Genomic DNA, 20,666 nt, shown 5'->3' on the forward strand with positions numbered 1-20,666 from the left:
TAGAAAAAAATGGGAAGTATTCCCTCCCTGTTCTATTTTTTTGAAGAGTTGTAAAGGATGGGTATTCATTCTTCTTTGAATGCTCAGTAGAAATTCAACAGTGAAGCCATCTGGGCTTGGGTTTTTCTTTGTGTTCAGCTTTTCAATTACTAATTCATTGTCTTGTTAGAGGTTTCTTCACATTTTTAATTTATTCTTGGGTCAGTTTTGGTAGTTTATGACTTTCTAGGAATTTATCCATTTCATTTAAAGGGATCTAATTTGTTGGCATACTTTTGTTCAAAGTATTCCCTTATAATCCTTTTTATTTCTGTGAGGCCAGTAGTGATGTCCCCTCTTTCATTCCTGATTTTAGCAATCTGGGTCTCCTTTTTTTCATAGGTGGTCTAGCTAAAGGTTTGTCAGTGTTGTTGACCTCTTAAAAAAACCAGCGTTTGGTTTTGTTGATGTCCCTGTTTCATTACTTACCACTCATATTTATTATTTCCTTCCTTCTGCTTGCTTTATTTTTAAATGTTTTAAAACTTACTACTACTGGTTCATTATAAAGGGTGCAAACTCAGGAAGAGCCAAATGGAAGAAATGCTTGGAGCAGTGGAGGAGAATAGGGGGTTGGGGGCTTCCATGCTCTCTCCAGGCACACCCACCCTCCCAGCACTTCCATGAATTGAGCAATCAAGAAGCTCCCCCAAACCCATCAGTTAGAGGTTTTTATGGAGGTTCTGTTACGTAGGCATTATTGGTTAGATCATTGGTCTTTGGTGACCAAGTTCAATCTGCAGCCCCCTCTCTCCTCCCCAGAAATTGAGGGGTGGGGCTGAAAGTTCTAAGTTATGGAACTGAAAGACTAGGTTATGCCTTAGTCTTTCTGGGGACCATCGCCAATCCTGAAGCTACTCATGGGCTCCCAGCCCCCTGTCATCTCATCTTCTGCTGGTTTCAGGTTTAGTTTGCTCTTCTTTTTCCAGTGTCTCAAGGTAGAAGTTTAGGTTATTTATTTGAGATATTTTTTCTTTTTAATGTAGGAATTTACAGCTATAAATTCTCCTGTAAGTATTGCTTTAGCTGTATCCCGTAAGTTTGATTATGTTGTGTTTTCATTTTCATCTAACTCAAAGTATTTTTTAATTTCCCTTGTTATGTCTTGTTTGACCCATTGATTATCTAGGGTAATATGTTGTTTAATTTCCACATACTTGTGTACTTCCCAAATTTCTTCCTGTTATTTATTTCTAATTTCATTCTGTGGTTGTCAGAGGACTTACTTTGTATATTTCTATCCTTTTATTGAGGTTTGTTTTATGATTTAGCATGTGATCTATACTGCAGAATGTCACATGTGCACTTTGGGCATTTTAACTTTAATTCAAAAAATTTTTTTTTCTATTTACCAGGGAAAGTGCAAGAGTTAGGATTGTAGTTGTCTTTATATCAGAAGCAGGGAGACATTGAGACTTTGATACTAGCAAACCCATGACAAACAAGAGAAAGAAGCGCTAAGGTCGTCTAAGGATGTGTGTTTGTGAACGGTATCTCAGGTTCCGACCTCAGATAGGAAGGGGCCATGAGATCAGTGACCCAACTATCATTGACCCTGGAATTTGAACTAAATAAACAAAGTCACCTTCTTTCACAAATTGACAAGACAAGGAATGCCTTCATGACATTTGAGAAATTTGCTTTTTTACAAATTGGTCGCTGATCTAATGGACCTCCAACCATAATGTCTCAGGAGTAGGTTGGCTTGGTTTCAAGACTTATCTGGCTTATGCCTCTATCCATTCTGTATCGAACACTCCCTCGTACATTTAACAGAGACAAGGAAATCCAGAACAAAACAAAAACAAATGAAAGAAGACTTTATGCATATTGACAAGTAATAGCAAAAGTAAAATAAGCAAATGAAGAATAATCAGTTTAATAGCAAAAATATTTTCAAGTAGTATATCTTCAAAACAAAAAGCCTAAAAACCTTGTACAAAGAGCTAGGTCTAATTATATACCAGATAATGCACTTTTAAACTGAAAGGTCAATATTATTAAAGCAACCAGAGCCTAATGAAACTAGTTAGACCTCAGGTGGTTGTTGGGATTGACTAAATTGGCAGCAGATCTGAAGGACAGTGGAATTAAGCATAAGGGGCCCAATGAGTGCATCTATTGGTTTGAGACTCCCTGGAGTGTTGCCTGGGAAGAGTTTTCACAGTTATCTTGCTGAGACCTCCAGAATTATCAAATGATGATGAGACCTCTTAGAGAAAGCTGATTTACTGCTTACTACAGTAAGAGACTGTTGATCTTATATAGAGTACTGTATTTGAGAAGTGTGTAGTTCAGGACTGCAGACTTACAACGGGCCAAGTAGGTCAACATCGTCTGTAAAAGCATTGTTGCTCAGGTGAGACTATTGATTGATTAGCGCTTGGTGGGATGCTTATTGGATTATCATTCCCTCATTTCCAGAAACAAGGGGATGACAGTGGTTGAGTTGGCTTGCAAAAGTGTGTTCTCTGAGGTGAGTTGATGTAGATTAATTAAGCAGGTTTAAAATTGGTTCTTATGACTACTTGTTACCATTACTACAGAACAATCCATCTTTTCTGAAGTTTGCGGGGATTTTTTTTTATTCCCAAGAGTGTATGAATATCTGTGTTTTCATCCAGTTTTATTGTTTAATTTTTTACATATTAATATTTTAAAATATTTTTAAAATTTATTTTATTTATTTATTCTTGGTTGTGTTGGGTCTTTGTTGCCGCATGTGGGCTTTCTCTAGTTGCAGCGAGTGGGGGCTACTCTTCGTTGTGGTGCGCGGGCTTCTCATTGCAGTGGCTTCTCTTGTTGTGGAGCATGGGCTCTAGAGCGCAGGCTCAGTAGTTGTGGCGCACGGGCTTAGTTGCTCCATGGCATGTGGGATCTTCCTGGACCAGGGCTCGAACCCATGTCCCCTGCATTGGCAGGTGGATTCTTAACCACTGTGCCACCAGGGCAGCCTCTACATATTAATTTTAAATTCATAAAGAATTTTATTTTTTAAATGATTTAGGAAATTATTCTATTTATTTTTTTCTTTTCTTTTTTTAAAATTGAAGTATAGTTGATTTACAGTATTGTGTTAGTTTCAGGTGTACAGCATAGTGATTCTTCTTTTTTGCAGATTATAGTCCATTATAAGTTATTACAAGATATTAGGTATAATTCCCTGTGCTATACAGTAAATTCTTGTTGCTTATCTATTTTATGTATAGTAGTTTGTATCTGTTAACCTCATACTCCTAATTTGTTCCTCTCCCCCTCTCTCTCCCCTTTGGTACCCGAAAGTTTGTTTTCTATGTCTGTGAGTCTGTTTCTGTTTTGTATATAGATTCATTTGTATATTTTTTTAGATTCCATATACAAGTGATTTATGTTTCTCTGCCTGACTTACTTCACTAAGTATAATATTCTCTAGGTGCATCCTTATCGCTGCAGATGGCAATATTTCATTCTTTTTTATGGCTGAGTATTTTTCCATTGTGTATATATACTACATCTTCTTAAACCAATCATCTGTTAATGGGAATTTGGGTTGTTTCCATGTCTTGGCTATTGAAAATAGTGCCGCTATGAACATTAGGGTACATGTATCTTTTCAAATTAGAGTGTTTGTTTTTTTCTGGATATATACCTGCGATTGGAATTGCTTGATTATATGGTAGTTCCATTTCTAGTTTTTTAAGGAACCTCCATACTGTTCTCCATAGTGGCTGAACCAATTTACATTCCCATCAACAGTGTAGAAGAGGGTGCGTTTTTCTCCACACACTCTCCAGCATTTATTATTTATAGACTTTTTGATGATGGCCATTCTGACCAGAGTGAGATGATACCTCATTGTAGTTTTGATTTGCATTTCTCTGATAATTAATGATTTTGAGCATCTTTTCATGTGTCTGTTGGCCATCTGTATGTCTTCTTTGGAGAAATGTCTATTTAGCTCTTCTGCCCATTTTTTGATAAGATTTTTTATTTTTTTCATATTGAGCTGTTTGTATATTGGAAATTAATCACTTGGCAGTAGCACTGTTTGCATATGTTTTCTCCCATTCTGTAGATTGTCTATATGTATTGTTGATGGTTTCCTTTGCTATGCAAAAGCTTTTAAGTTTGATTAGGTCCCATTTCTTTATTTTTGCTTTTATTTATTTATTTTTTTGCCTTGGGAGACTGATCTAAGAAAATATTGCTACAATTTATGTCAAAGTTTCACCTGTGTTCTAGGAGTTTTATGGTGTCATGTCTTATTACATTTAGATCTTTAAACCATTTTGAGTTTTTTTTTGTATATGGTGTGAGAAAGTGTTCTAATTTCATTGTTTTCCATGTAGGCCAGTTTTCCCCAACACCATTGTTGAAGAGACTGTCTTTTCTCCATTGTATATTCTTGCTTCCTTTGTCATAGATTAATTGACTCTAGCTGCATGGGGTTATTTCTTGGCTCTCTGATCTATTGATCTATGTTTATTGATCTACAGTCTGTTTTTGTGCCAGTGTCACACTATTTTGATTACTGTAGCTTTGTAGTATAGTCTCAGGTCTGGGAGGGTGATACCCCAGCTTGTTCTTTTTTCTCAAGATTGCTTTGGCAGTTTGGGGTCTTTTGTGGTTCCATATAAATTTTAGGATTATTTGTTCTAGTTCTGTGAAAAATGTTATGAGTATTTTGATAGGAATTGCATTAAATCTGTAGGTTGCTTTGAGTAGTATGGCCACTTTAACAATATTAATTCTTCTAGTCCAAGAGCATGGGATAGCTTTCCATTTTCTTTGAATCATCTTTAATTTCCTTTCTCATTATTTTATAGTTTTCAGAGTGTAGGTCTTTCACCTCCTTGGTTAAGTTTATTCCTAGCTATTTTACCTTTTTTTTGACGTAAATTTAAAAGAGGTTGTTTTTTTAGTTTCTGCTTCTGATATTTCATTATTAGTATATGTAATGCAACAGATGTCTCTGTATTGATCTTATACCCTGCTACCTTGCTCACTTCATATATTAGTTCTGATAGTTTTTGTGTGGAGACTTTAGCATTCTGAAAACGGAGTGTCATATCATCTGCAGGTAGAGACAGTTTTACTTCTTCCCTTCCAATTTGGATACCTTTTATTTCTTTTTCTTGTCTGATTGCTGTGGCTAGGACTTCCGATATTATGTTGAATGTAAGCAGTGAGAGTGGGCACCCTTGTCTTGTTCCTGAATTTAGTGTAAAGGCTTTCAGCTCAATACCATTGAGTATTACGTTGGCTGTGGGTTTGTTGTAAATGACCTTTATTATGTTGAGATATGTTCCCTCTGTACCACTTTGATGAGCAGTTTTATCATGAATGGATGTTGAATTTTTTCAAATACTTTTTCTGTGTCTGTTGAGATGATCATGTGGTTTTTGGCTTTCTTTTTGTTAATGTGGTGTATCCCATTGATTCATTTGCGTATATTGAACCATCCTTCTGACCCTGGAATGAATCCAGCTTGGTCATAGTGTATGATCCTTATTATATATTGTTGGATTTGGTTTGCTAATATTTTGTTGAGGATTTTTGCATCTATATTCATCAAAGGTATTGGCCTGTAATTTTGGTTTTTTTGTAGTGTCTTTGTCTGGTTCTGGTACCAGGGTAATGGTTGCCTCATAGAATGATTATGGGAGTGTTCCCTCCTCTTAAATTTTTTGGAGTAGCTTGAGAAGGATAGGTATAAGTTCTTTATAAGTTGGAAAGAATTCCCCAGTGAAGCAGTCTGGTCCTGGACTTTTGTTTGCAGGGAGTTTTTAAAATTACAGATTTAATTTCACTTCTAGTGATCAGTCTGTTTAAATTGTTTCTTATTTTTTTATATATAAATTTATTTGCTTATTAATTTTGGCTGCATTGGGTCTTCATTGCTGTACGTAGGCTTTCTCTAGTTGTGGCGAGCAGGGGCTACTCTTCGTTGCAGTGTGCAGGCTTCTCCTTGCAGTGGCTTTTCTTGTTGTGGAACACGGGCTCTAGGCATGCGGGCTTCAGTAGTTGTGGCGCACAGGCTAGGTAGTTGTGGCTCGTGGGCTCTAGAGCGCCGGCTCAGTAGTTGTGGCGCACGGGCTTAGTTACTCCGTGGCACGTGGGGTCTTCCTGGACCAGGGATCGAACCTGTGTCCCCTGCATTGGCAGGCGGATTCTTATCCACTGTGCCACCAGGGAGGTCCCTCTATTGTTTTTTTATCTCTATTTTATTTATTTCCTCTCAGATCTTTATTATTTTCTTCCTTCTGCTGACTTTGGGCTTTGTTTATTCTTCTTTTTCTAATTCTTTTAGGTGGTAGGTTAGGTTGTTTATTTGAGATTTTTCTTGTTTCTTGAGGAAGACCTGTATCACTATGGACCTCCATCTTAGAACTGCATTTGCTGCATCCCATACATTTTGTAAAGTTACGTTTTCATTTTCATTTGTCTCTATCCATTTTTTAATGATCCTCTTTTTTTCTCACTTATTTGAAATGCCACCAGTAATTACTGTGTACTCAATCCTAATCGGTATTTCAGTCTAGTTCTGGCTCCTTTATACTATTATTTCTTTTTTTCACATTTGTTAAGGCACAATTGACACACAATAAACTGAACACATTTAAAGTATACACTTTGGTGAGTTTTGACATATTTTTGTATCTATGACACATCATAATGAAGAAAATGAACATATCCATTGTCGTCTCAAAATTTACTCATGTTTCTTTGAAACCTCTTCTCACTTTTACTTTTCTTCTGCCCTGTGGGCAGCAAACGCTGATCTTCTCTCTGACACTAGAGATTAGTTTTCATTTTCTAGAATTTTATATAAATGGAATCATATAGTATATACTTTTTTTTTTTTGACATGCCACGTGGCTTGTGGGATCTTAGTTCCCCGACCAGGAATTGAACCCAGGCCCTCGGCAGTGACAGCACAGAGTCCTAACCACTGGACTGCCAGGAAAATCCCAGTATGTACTTAGTTGTAGTTGTATGTATCAAAAGTTTGTTCCTTTTTTATTGCTGAGTAGTATTCTTTTGTATGAATATACCATAGCTTTTAAAATCTACTCACCTGTTGTTTCCACTTGTTGGCTATTACATATAAAGTTGCTGTAAATATTAGGGCACAAGTCTTTCTGTGGACACATACTTTTATTTCTCTTAGTTAATACCTGGAAAGTGGAATGGTGGGTCATGTGATAGGTGTACATTTAACTTTCTAAGAAACTGTGTTCCAAAGTAGCTGTACCATTTTACATTCCCACCAGCAGTGTATGAGATTTCAGTTTGTTCTACGTTCTCACCAACACTTGATATAGTCAGTCTTTTTAATATTAGAAAATCTGATCAGTATAGTGGTATCCTGTTGTGCTTTTATTTTGTTTTATTTCTTTTTGCGGTGAGAACATTTAAGATCCTGTGTTTAATTTTAATGCTTTCTAAAGGTTTTTTAAAAATTTTTATTTTATATTGGAATACAGTTGATTAACAATGTTGTGTTAATTTCAGGTGTACAGCAAAGTGATTCAGTTATACATATACATGTATCTATTCTTTTTCAAATTCTTTTCCCATTTAGGTTATTACAGAATATCGTGGTTTTAATTTGCATTTCCCTAGTGACTAATGATGTTGAGCATCTTTTCCTGTGCTTATTTGCCATTCATTTACCTACTTTGATGAAATGTCTGTTCAAAATTTTCACCTATTTTTTTTGGTGTTTTTTCACTGAGTTGTGTAAGAATTCTTATATGTGAGAAATATAATCCCTTTATCAAGATACATTATTTGCAAAACTTTTCTCTCAGTCTGTGGCTTGTCTTTTCATTTTTATTAATGGTGTCTTTTAAGGATAGAGCATTTTTATTTTGATGAAGTCTATTACTAGTTTTTTCTTTCACGGATTGTGTTTTTGGTGTCATATCTAAGAAATTATTGCCTAACTCAAGGTCATAAAGATTTTCTGTGTTTTATTTTAAGAGGCATATTGTTTAGCTGTTACATTTAGGTCTGTGATCCATTTTGAGTTAACTTTTGTGGACAGTATGAGGTAGTGGTCTAAGTTCATTTTATTGCATATAAATACCCAATTATCATAACACTGTTTCTTTAAAAAGACTTTCCTTTCTTATGATTTACCTATGACACCTTTATCATAAACATGTAGGTTTATTTCTGCTTTTCTTTCTCATATAATTTAAAGCTATAAACTTCCCTCTGACCACGGCATTAGCTATAACTCATGATTTTTTGATATATCGATTTTTTTGTTTTCTTTTAGTTTGAGATATTTCCTAATTTCTCTTGTGCTGCCTTCTCTGAATTATTTAGAGGGTGAAGTTTAATTTCTTGGTATTTGGATGTTTTCTATTCTCTCTGTTTTTGGTTTCTAGTCTTATTCTGATGTATTTGGAGAACGTATTTTGTATTATTTCAGGTGTTTTAATTTTACTGAAACTTGTTTTATGGCCTAGTATAGAATCTGTCCTAGAGAAAGTTCCATTTGTAATTGAAAAGGATATGCATTCTGCTGTTTTTGGGTGGACTTTTTTATATACGTCAGTTAGGTTCAGTTGGTTTAATAGTGTTGTTCAAGTCTTCCATATCTTTCCTGATTTTCTACTTATGGTATCAATTACTAAGAGAGGGATATTGAAATCTTGTCAAGTTGTTTAATTCTTCTTTAAATTGTCAGTTTTTCCTTCGGATATTTTCCTTTGGATACAGACACACATCTATATTTACATAAATATGTATATTTATAATTGCTATATCTTACTGATGTGTTAACCCCTTTATCATTGTGAAATGTGCCTCTTCGTCTCTAGTAATGATTTTGTCTTGAAGTCTATTTTGTCTGACATTAATGTAGCCAATCTAGCTTTTTTATGGTTACTGTTTGGTATATATTTTCTGTTCTTCTATTTTCAACCTGTTTATGTCTTTGAATATAAAATGTGTATCTTGTAGACAGCATATATCTGGATTTTGGGCTTTTAATCCAGTCTGACAATCTCTGCTTTTGGATTGGCCTGTTTAATACTTTTTTAAAAATAAATTTATTTATTTATTTATTTATGACTGCCTTGGGTCTTTGTTGCTGCGCATGGGCTTTCTCTAGTTGTGGCGAGTGGGGACTACTCTTCGATGCGGTGTGTGGGTTCTCATTGCGGTGGCTTCTCTTTTTGCAGAGCACGGGCTCTAGGTGCGTGGGCTTCAGTAGTTGTGGCACGCAGTCTCAGTAGTTGTGGCTCACGGGCTCTAGAGCGCAGGCTCAGTAGTTGTGGTGCACCGGCTTAGTTGCTCCGCGGCACATGGGATCTTCCTGGGCCAGGGCTCTTACCCGTGTCCCCTGCATTGGCAGGCGGATTCTTAACCACTGTGCCCCCAGGGAAGCCCTGTTTAATACCTTTATATTAAACATTAGTATTTACATTGTTGGCTGTATGTCTGTCATTTGCTATTTGTTTTCTGTATGTCTCCTGTCTTTTATCCCCTTCATTCCTTCTTTATTGCCTTCTTCTGTGTTAAATATTTTTTAGTGTACCATTTAAATTCCTCTGTTGATTGTGTGTGTGTGTTTGTTCTAAGGACTTCAGTAAGTATCTTACACATATCATAGTCTATTTTACATTAATACATAATTCCAGTAAAACATAGAAATTTTGCTCCAATATAATTCCATATTTCTCCCTTCTTTATGCATACACACACACACACACACACACACACACACACACACAGTATATATGTTATAAACCCAACAGTACAGTATTTTAGTTATTGCTTTAAACAATCAATATAAACAGTCTTATGATTTTTTCAGAAATGAAGAAAAAATATATTCATATATAGTCTTTTTATATTTACCTACATATATATCATTTCCAGTATTCTTCCTTCCTGTGGATCCAGGTTGCCATCTGGTATTGTTTTCTTTTAGCCTGAGGGACTTCCTTTAGTATTTCCTGTAGAGCAGATCTTCCAGCGATATGTTCTCTTAGTTTTTGTTTACCTGGGAATGATTTTATGTCACCTTCAATTTTTTTAAACAGCTTTATTGAGATTTAACTATATACCATACAGTTCATTCATTTAAAGGATACCATTAATGGCTTTTAGTATATTCATTATGCATCCTTCACTACAGTCAATTTTAGAACATTTCCATTACCCCCAGAAGAAACCCTACACCCCTTAGCCATTACCCACCCCTACTCCCTATCAAATTTCCCTCCCTAGTTCTAGGCAACCACTACCCTATTTTCTATATCTATAGATGTACCTGTTCTGGACATTTCATATAGGAATCATACAGTATATGGTCCTTTGTGACTGCCTTCTTCATTTTCATTTTTGAAAAATAGTTTCGGGAATTCCCTGGAGGTCCAGTGGTTAGGACTCCATGCTCTCACTGCTGAGGGCCCAGGTTCGATCCCTGGTCAGGGAACTAAAATCCCGTAAGCCGCAAGGCGTGGTCAAAAAAAAAAAAAGCAGATATAGATTTTTCTGTTAGACATTTTTTTTTCCTGCCCTTTCCTGCCCTTTGAGCATGTCATTACTCTGCCTTCTGGCCTCCATTGTTTCAGATGAGAGGTAGGTTTATTTATTTATTTATTTATTTATTTATTTATTTATTTATTTATGGGTGCGTTGGATCTTCGTTGCTGTGCGGGGGCTTCTCATTGCAGTGGCTTCTCTTGCTGTGGAGCATGGGCTCTAGGGGCGCAGGCTTCAGTAGTTGTGGCACATGGGCTGGGCTCAGTAGTTGTGGCTCGTGGACTTTATAGCTCAGGCTCAGCAGTTGTGGCTCATGGGCTTAGTTGCTCCACAGCATGTGGGATATTCCTGGACCAGGGCTCAAGCCCATGTCCCCTACATAGGCAGGCAGATTCTTAACCACTGCGCCACCAGGGAAGCCCGAGAAGTAGGTTTTTAACCATATTGTTGTTCTTCTGTATATGATGCGTCATTTTTCTCTTGCTGCTATCAAGATTTTTCTCTTTGGCTTTGGCTTTTGGCAGGTTGTCCATGATGTGTTTAGGTGTGGTTCTCATTGTGTTTGTCATACTTAAGATTCATTGAGGTTATGGATTTATAAGTAATTTCTTTAATCAAATTTGGGAAGTTTTAGGCCACTGTTTCTTTTAATATTTTTCTTTCCTCTCTCGTCTGCCTTCTGGGACTCTCAGTATATTTATGTTGGCACTCTATATTGTCTCTTAAGATTTTGTGTCATTTGTCTTTAATATCTTTCTCTGTCTTCTTTGCATTGAGTACTTTCTATTGATCTATCTTTATGTTGTTGGCTATTTATTCTGCCATTTCAAATCTGCTGGTGAGTTCATCTTAACAATTTTTCATTTTGATTGTATTTTCCAACTTTACAGTTTCTTTTTCCCTTCCCCCTCCCTCTCCCCCTCCTCATCCTTCTTCCCTTCCATTTCCCCTCCTCCTTCTCCTGTTTTTTTTTCTTTCAGTTTCTATTTCTCTATCGAGATGTGCCCTATTTGTCAATTTGTCATCATATTTTCCTTTAGTTATTTGAACATACTTAAAATAGCTGCTTTGAATTCTTTGTGTGCAAAGTCCATCATGTAAACCCTCTTGAATAAGTTTCTGTTGACTGCTTTTTTTCATGATTATTGGCCATGCTTTCCTGTTTCTTTGCACATTTAATAATTTGTAATTGAAAAGTAAACATTTCAGATAACATATTGTAGCAAATCTGGATCCTGTTTTATTTTTCTGAGTTTTGAAAAATTATGACTTGTTCATACTTAAACTGTGGACTCTGTATCCTCTGTGGAGTGCAGCTGCTGATGTTTCTGCTCAATTTTTCTATTCTTATTTTGATATTTTAGCCTAGCTTCCTTGGGATCACACCTTTGTATAGTTTAGAGGCTCAGGCAATAATTTGGGTAGAGGTTGTACCTTATAGGTTGAACCCATAAGGCTTTCATTCTCTGATGATGAATCTATGTGTGGGTTGAAAAACTCAAAGTTATGGATAGTTCTCACATGTGTCTTGGCTTTCACTTTTAGCAAGTCTCTCCTGGCTTTCTCCTGAGCATATGTAAGTTTCCTAGTCAGCCAAAGATGTGTGGTGAGCTTATCTTAAACCCTTCTATTGCTTTCTGATTTCCAGAATCTATTCGTTAAATTTCTAGCTACTCTGCTCCTTGTACTTGGGGTACAACCTTGGACTAGCAAAACTTTGGTTTTCCGCATTACCATTGGTAGCTGGCTTGCTATCCATTTCCACTCCATCCTCAGGTTGTATTTTCCCACTCAGGCAGGTAAAACTACCCTTTCTCAGTGACTGAAGGGGTGGGATAGAAAAGATGGGGACTGTCCCAGGCAAGGTCACAAATTCCTGCTGTTCTTACCAGAAACTTTAGGTGTTGTTTAAAAAAAAAAATGCTTCTCAATTTGTTGTCTTTGGTTGATTTCCAGTGTATTAAAATGTTTGTTTTTGACAATTTTGTCTAGCTTTATACTTGATTTTTATAGAAAGGAATTGCTGACATCTTCATACTGTTGTAATGAGAGGTCCTTTTTTTAATTTCAGTTTTTGTTATTGAGGTATAATTAACATGCCATAAAATTAGCCACTTTTAAAATTCACTGGTTTTTAGTATATACACAAATCACTGTATGTAAAAAATGGTGAAAGTTAAATAAGGTTACTATCTTATTCTAGAACATTTTCATCACCCCCCACAAAAGAAACCCCTTACTTATTACCCCTTTTTATATTTGAAATGTAAATTTTTTCAGAACTTTCAGATTCAGGTTCCTTTACATTAATTTGCCAGCCATTTTTTGAGCTCTTTCAACTGGACCCAACTCTTTCTTCAGCTTTTAAAACAATTTTCTTTGTTTCCCTTATGTAAATTATTTTGTATTTATCTTTTATCCCTTGGACTTGTCTTCTGTGTCTGGATATCCTTCATTTTATCATACTCATCTCTGTATTTCCTCAGAGTACTAAAACAATTTCTTTTTTTTTTTCATGGAAAGATTTTATTTTAAATATAGCAGGGTGTACATGTCAATCCCAAACTCCCAATCTATTCCTCCCCCACAGCCCTCCACCCTGGTAGCCATAAATTTGTTCTCTAAGTCTGTGAGTCTGATTCTGTTTTGTAAATCAGTTCATTTGTATCAGTTTTTTTTAGATTCTGCATATAAGCAGTATCTTACATTTGTCTTTCTCTGTTGGACTTCACTTAAGTATGATAATCTTCAGGTCCATCCATGTTGCTATAAATGGCATTATTTCATTCTTTTTAATGGCTGAGTAATATTCCATTGTATATATGTACCACGTCGTCTTTATCCATTCATCTGTCGATGGACATTTAGGTTGCTTAAAACAACTTCTTAAGCCCAATTTTTAATTCATAAATTTGATTTTCTAGGCCAAGATTTGCTGCCTCTGTTACCTTTGCTAAAATTTCTAATGGTTGGCACTCTTGCTTTATTTATATTTTTAATAAATTTATTTATTTATTTATTTATTTTGGCTGCTTTGGGTCTTCGTTGCTGTGCGCGGGCTTTCTCTAGTTGCGTCGAGCAGGGGGCTACTCTTCGTTGCAGTGCACAGGCTTCTCATTGCGGTGGCTTCTCTTGTTGCAGAGCACAAGCTCTAGGCATGCGGGCTTCAGTAGTTGTGGCACGCAGGCTCAGTAGTTGTGGCTCGTGGGCTCCAGAGGGCAGGCTCAGTAGTTGTGGCGCATGGGCTTAGTTGCTCCGCGGCATGTGGGATCTTCTTGGACCAGGGCTCAAACCCGTGTCCCTGCATTGGCAGGTGGATTCTTAACCACTGCATCCCCAGGGAAGCCCTGCTTTATTTTTCATTAAAGCAATCTCTACTGCTTTCAAATTATTGTCCTTTCATAAATTCAGTAGTCTTTTGAATATCATTAAAAATATTTAAAATATTAGTTAAAATAGTTAAAATATTTTTTATTTTATACATGCTTTTTTCTTTTCTAGAAAACTTAGTGTTGAGTTTATTTTTCCCTCTTCCCAGTATTTGTATTTATGTTTTTATTATTATTATATATTTTTAATTTATTTTTTTGTTTTTGTTTCTTTTTTCTTCATATTTTTTATGTTTAAAAGAGTTTAGTTATGAAAAATTTTAAACATTTGCAAAAATAGAGAGAATAGTGTAATAAACCCCCTCATTCCTATTTTATAGATTCAACAATTATTAATTCATGAACAACCTGTTTCATGTGGTCTTCTACCACTCTTTCCCACTAAACTTAATTATTTTGAAGCAAATCCTGGACATCTTATTTCTTTCACAGATATTTCAGTATTTATCTCCTAAATTGACTCTCTCTTTAAAACATAACCATAATGTCATTGTTACACCTAAATTTTAAATCTTATGATCATTATTATATTGGTATATCCATAGGTTCTTCCTGTACCAGATTCTCTTCATAAATCAAAACCAAAACTGGCAAATGTCAGTTCTTTGAGATCTAAAACAATTTGTTTAAAAGTAGTCCTTTGCTTTAAGAACCTTATGTATTTGTATTTACGTGGAAGACTATCTAAACTATATTAAGTTAAAAATCAAGTTGCAAAACAGTGTATCTGGTATGATTATACACTTCGGGGGGGAATTATTAGTATTCACAAATTTAAGAAAAGCTGAGGGAAAGTGGGTCTCTCACAGATGGATTACATACCATGTTCAGTTTCTGTTTTTTTATAGTAACATTTTTATTTTATAAGCAACATATAACACTTTTAAAGCAAAACCATAGTAAAGATTAAAGAAAAACAATGATCCATTTAAAATTGGGCAAAAGATATGAACTGACATTTTACCAAAGAGCTGATTTGTAAGGTAAATAGGTACATGGAAAGGTGTTCAACATCATTAGCCATTAGGGAAATGCAAATTATAACTACAGTGAGATACCAGTATACATCTATTAGAGTAACTAAAATAAAAGCTAGTGAAAATACCAAATACTGGTAAGGATGTAGAGAAACTGCCCCTCATGTACTTTGTGTGGGAATGTAAAATGGTTCAGCTATGCCAGAGAATTTTTTGGCAGTTTCTTATGAAACTAAGCATATTCTTGTAAAACTAAGCATGCACTTAACCATACGACCCCACAGTCACACACTTGGGCATTTTTCCCAGAAAAATGAAAATTTAAGTTCACACAAAAACTGATACACAGATAGATGTTCATAGCAGCTTTTATTTGTAATAGCAAAAAAGTGGAAACAACCAAAATGGCCTTCAGCAGGTTAATGGTTAAATTCTAGTACCTCCATACAGTGGAATACTACTCAGCATTAAAAACAAATGCGCTATTGATACAACAACCTGGATGGATCTCAGGGGCATTACGCTTGGTGGAAAATGTCAATCTCAAAAGGTTGCATAATAAAGTTCCATTTACATGGCATTCTCAAAATGACAAAACTATAGTAGAAAACAGATCTGTGGCTTCTGGGGCACAGGGAAGGGGAAGGACTGTGACCATGATGGGATGGCATGAAATAGTTCCCTTTTTGATGGTATGGAACAGTTCTGTGACTGATTGTGGTGGTAGCTACACAAACTTATAAATGAGATAAAATTGCATAGAACCACACACATACACACACACACACACACACACACACACACGTCAATGTGTGCAAGAAATGGTGAAAACGGAATAAGGTCTGCAGTCCAGGTAATGATATTATAACCAGTGCCAATGCCATACATGAAGTTCTCTGTACAAATTTTACACCTTCCTTTGATTTTATAATTATTTGAAAGTAAGAAAATATTTTGAAAAGATAATTTTTAATGCCACTAGGCTTTCATTACAAGAATCTTAAAGTTCTACTCTTTTATTTTTAAAATTTATTTATTTATTTATTTTTGGCTACGTTGGGTCTTTGTTGCCGTGCGCGGGCTTTCTCTGGTTGTGGCGAGCGGGGGCTACTCTTCGTTGCGGTGCGCAGGCTTCTCATTGCAGTGGCTTCCCTTGTTGCAGAGCACGGGCTCTAGGTGCTCGGGCTTCAGTAGTTGTGGCACGCGGGCTCAGTAGTTGTGGCTTGTGGGCTCTAGAGCACAAGCTCAGTCGTTGTGATGCATGGGCTTAGTTGCTCCATGGCATGTGGGATCTTCCCGGACCAGGGCTCGAACCCTTGTCCCCTGCACTGGCAGGCGGATTCTTAACCACTGTGCCACCAGGGAAGTCCAGGTCTAATCTTTTAATCTAGTGATTTCACTTATGGGAGATCTGTCTCAAAGAAGCAATTTTAAGTATAGAAGAATCTTTATAAAAAATGTTCACCCAGAATTATTTGTAAGAGTGAAACAATAGAACTATTATTTAAAAAGTAAAACCAATGAATTAATGTACCCTCCACTTAGTGAAATAGGAACCATTAACATAGTTGAAGGTTTTGATTAAAACTACTTTTAATTAATTTTTCTACAATGTTGCATGCATTTAATAGACAGTAGTGAGTTAGACAAGCATAAAATGTACTGATGAATAAAACTGTGCAAATAGGAAGCAAAAATTCATGAAACTATCTGAGATAAAATCTCTAACCTTATTTCAAAACAATTTTATGTTCTAAGTGCTTTATATGTATAAAGTCATGGAGTTCTCTCAGCAACACTGTGAGTTAGGTGGTTTTTTCTGACTCCACTTTCACACAAGGAAACTGAGGCACAAGGAAGTTAAGTAACTTGCTCAGGGTCTCACGTGCTGCTAAGTGGCAGAGCCAAGATTTGAACCCAGGCTTTGGCTCCAGGGTCTGTCGTCAGTGTTGAACTGTTTCACGTTTCTGATGGTTTTTCATCCCTTACTGCAGCAAGTTCTGCAGGATACTAATTGCCTACAATGGTAATAGATGTTCAGTGAGCTAAAAGGGAAAAGGGAGGGAGGAGTCTGTGGTTCAATAAATTTGTAGGTAAATGAAACTAAATACGTTTCTCTTTTTTATCAGCCTGATGTGGTAATGTGTGTTGTGAACCTCTAAGAAGGGGTTATATTATGCAGAATGGACTCAACTTTTTTGATTGTGGAACCTTTTTCACCCCACCTCAAGACCTCTCAAGGGACCAGTGTTCCTGAGGAATGTACCCTAGTTGACACTGGCCCATAGAAGAGTCCATGCTCTGACCCACAAAGGAATTCATGTCTGGTCCCTGTCTGTCTTCAGCCTACACTGACCATCTTCTGACCCTTTTTCACCTCCTTGCTCGCCCCAGTCCCAGATCCCTGATTGTCCCCTGCATACCTATGCCTCTGCCTAGGGTGTTACTTACCAGCTGCCGTGGTGTCTCTGCCTGGCAGGTTGCTCCTTCAAGTATCACCTGCCTCTGTAAACTTTCCTTGACTCCCTGTGCATGCTCAGACATGCTTTCTGTGAGTTTCTGTTGTTACCTTGTTCATGGCAGTGTTATAGAGGTTGCCTTGAGAGTACATTTGTCTGTGGTGAGTCTTTTCCTCTCTTCATATTTAGCATCTTCACCAGTGGTGTCTTCTGATAGGTAGTTGTAATTTCTTCCTTCAGCTAGAAAGGGCAAATATAGTTTAAAGAATGTTTTATTGTTCCTCTGTAGACTATCTCCTAATAATGATACGAATTATTTTGATGATTAGTGTACCTTATTTTAAGGAATACAGTGGATTTTATCAATTTATAGTTGCTGTTTTTAATTTCATTTTTATCCTGTCACTTTTTTTGGGTAATGTTAAAAAGAAAAGAGATGAGGGTCCTATCTCTTGAAAGAGACAGCTGGAGCCTTTTGGTGCTATATAGTTGCTATTGTAACCCTAAAGTACTTATTTGCATCCCCTATGCCTTTCATGCTGCTCTGTGTATACTGCATATGATCCAAAGGTCTTTTGTCTCTTTTCAAAGGCATGCCATGTACCAACAGAACAAAGAAGACTTCCAGGACGAGTGCACTAAGCTTCTGGTTGGCAGTATTGTCATAACCCGATACAACAATCGTACCTATCGTATTGATGATGTGGATTGGAATAAGACTCCAAAAGATAGCTTCACGATGTCTGATGGGAAGGAGATTACATTCTTGGAATACTACAGGTAGAGAGAAGAGACTGGGGTTGGGCCTGCGGGTTGGGGCCGTAGTCTCCTGTTCTCTAGCAGGAGTGGCACACAGCAGGACACTTCAAAAATAATTGGATTGGTAATGCATCCAAGATTGATGAGCTCATTTGTGGGATTTGACCTGAATTTGCTACCCTTGCAGTTTTATTTCTTTCAGTACTTTTTGGAAGTTATTTCATAAATTAATCTCAGGGCTTCGAATTGTGCTTCCTTTGCTGTTTTGGTTACAAGTCTGTTTGGAGAGATTAAATTCAAGTCATTAATCATTTGACTATCATTTTGCCTTTCTAGTTACCTAAGCCCTTTAACCTGATACAGTTTTTAAACAAATTCTTTCCTGGACTGTTATCCTGTTTCTCCTCTATTTAATTGCAATGTTAACTTGAGCCTGCTTTTTCCAGTTATGTATATGCTATGGTGAGTTTCTGATGGATCCTTGACAAGGGTATAATGCAGATTGTGTACCTCAGTCCTGGTTAACACTTTGACTGTGATGCTGTAAGAGTGGTGATGCTGCTTCTGACTTTTTCCCCTGCCTCTGTTCGGCTCTAGCAAAAACTATGGGATCACAATAAAGGAAAAGGACCAGCCACTGCTGATCCACAGGCCCAGTGAGCGACAGAATAACCAAGGGATGGTGAGTTGGAGGTGGGGGGCAGGGTGTCAGGCCGATGCTTCCATCTAAGTTCTCCACCCATCAGCCCCAGGAGCCGTGGGACCTATGATTACAGTGGAGCTATGATTACAGTGTGGTTGGGGAAAGCTGTGTAGGGTTTTGTCTGTCTCCTCTAGCCAGAGTTGCTTTTGCAGTCCCCTTAGTGAGGAACTAAACATCCATAGAGCAAGTTAGGTTAAGGAATAAGGAGAATTTACTGCTAAAGAAGATGAAAACACTGGGTCCATTAGGGAAGTTACAGACATTTTAACAGAACTGGGGGCCAGGGAAAAGTGCCTTGGTACCTGACTCCTCTGTCTTCAGAGTAGAGACTGAAGATCAATAGGTTAAGATGAGACAGAGGCACCAGCTTGGTAGGAGGTATTGTCTCAGCTTATCTGGAGGCCGAAGTGGAACAAAACTTTTAGTTTTTCTAGCTTTTTCTCTCCTTTTGACAATTTGAATATTTTTCTCTTTACCTAATACAACAGGCAATCGTGACTTGAGGGAGAAAAGGGTAAAACACTTGTAGTGTTTCCTGCCCTCTTCTCTGGGGTTTTGTGTTCCTTAGTGTGCCAGTGATACACCTGCAAGACCAGCTCTGGGCCTGGGAGGTCTTGTACTGGTCAGGGGAAGAAGATCCTCTTTTACTGCCTTGCTTCCCTCTGTTCTCTCCTCAAAGCTGCTAAAAGGCGAAATCCTGCTGCTGCCTGAGCTTTCCTTCATGACTGGAATCCCTGAGAAGATGAAGAAGGACTTTAGAGCCATGAAGGTGAGAAGTGCCTGCTTTGAACCGAAGACCTTTTTGATATCAGATACAGCTAGAACTGGGCCAGGTTTCCACGTCATCTGGGCAGGTTCATTTTTCCTCTATATAAAGCATAATCTGTGTCCCTTCCCACACACTGTGAAAAAGCCGATCAGAACTTTCTTTGGAATGTTGTTACAATAGTAGAACGACTGGATTATAAGGTAAAAGGAAACAAATAGTTCTGGCATCACCCTCGCCAATCAGATGGATGACTGTAAGCTGGTCCTATGACCATAAATGAGGTTCTTTGAGAGCACTGAATTTTTTTAACATTTCTGTAAACCTTCAGTTTATTTGAAGGGAGGAGGAGATAATGTAGCAAAAAGTTAACAAGTGAGAGGGTGAAATTAAAGGATAGAAGTTTACACTGTGGGGCTCGGGGTGTCCTGGAAGTCTCATGTTGGGCACAGTCTTGTAGGAAGTAGCTGGGAGGCAGAGATGTGTGCAGCAGCGTGGGTCCGGACCCCAAGGGCTTCACCTCCACACTGTCTGCTTGGGGCTTTCCACCCTCACACTGTTCTGCTGCCTCTCTCTCAGTCCTTGTCTGTCCTAGTTTTGGAAACCCGGCCCTGTCTCAGATCCCACGTATTGTTTTTAGTAACATCATAAAGAGCTAAAATGAATTTCTGTAAGAGATGTCTTTCATGTTTACCTTCTGATACTTCTGCTTTTAGTATGTAGGTCAAGGCTCCTTCCTTACAACTCTCAGTAATGTAATGATTTTATGATCTATGGGGCTATCTGTGTAGCCCCATAGACTCACTGCCCTAATGACTGCCACACAGGGAGCAACAGCTGCACAGTTCATTAGTCCCAGAAGAATGAAGGAAGAACTCACTTACGTGATTCAGAATCTTCATACACATCTATTAGATATTCATTCAACAATAAATATTTAGAAAACACCTATTATGGGCCACACACTGGACCTAACAAGTGTCTTACGGTGACATTAAGTGGCTAGTATCATATGACATAAAGTATAAGACTGGATGTGTTTTTCCATTCCATTATGTTTGCCTGCATGCCTGGCATAGGGCATTTCCG

General features: G+C 37.3%; 1 protein-coding gene across 2 annotated transcripts in view; it reads left to right on the forward strand.

Moving 5' to 3' along the window:
• The window catches only part of PIWIL2 (piwi like RNA-mediated gene silencing 2), an 85,102-nt gene that overhangs the window by 27,258 nt on the left and 37,178 nt on the right, over nt 1–20,666 (forward strand). For both annotated transcript variants that reach the window (XM_061199400.1, XM_061199401.1), the window contains exons 10-12: nt 17,941–18,129; nt 18,706–18,790; nt 19,491–19,580. In XM_061199400.1, coding sequence (XP_061055383.1) covers nt 17,941–18,129; nt 18,706–18,790; nt 19,491–19,580 — 364 coding nt within the window. The remainder of the gene's footprint in view (nt 1–17,940; nt 18,130–18,705; nt 18,791–19,490; nt 19,581–20,666) is intronic.

The sequence above is a fragment of the Eubalaena glacialis genome, chromosome 9 (genome assembly GCF_028564815.1).
Source record: "Eubalaena glacialis isolate mEubGla1 chromosome 9, mEubGla1.1.hap2.+ XY, whole genome shotgun sequence".
Taxonomy (NCBI): domain Eukaryota; kingdom Metazoa; phylum Chordata; class Mammalia; order Artiodactyla; family Balaenidae; genus Eubalaena; species Eubalaena glacialis.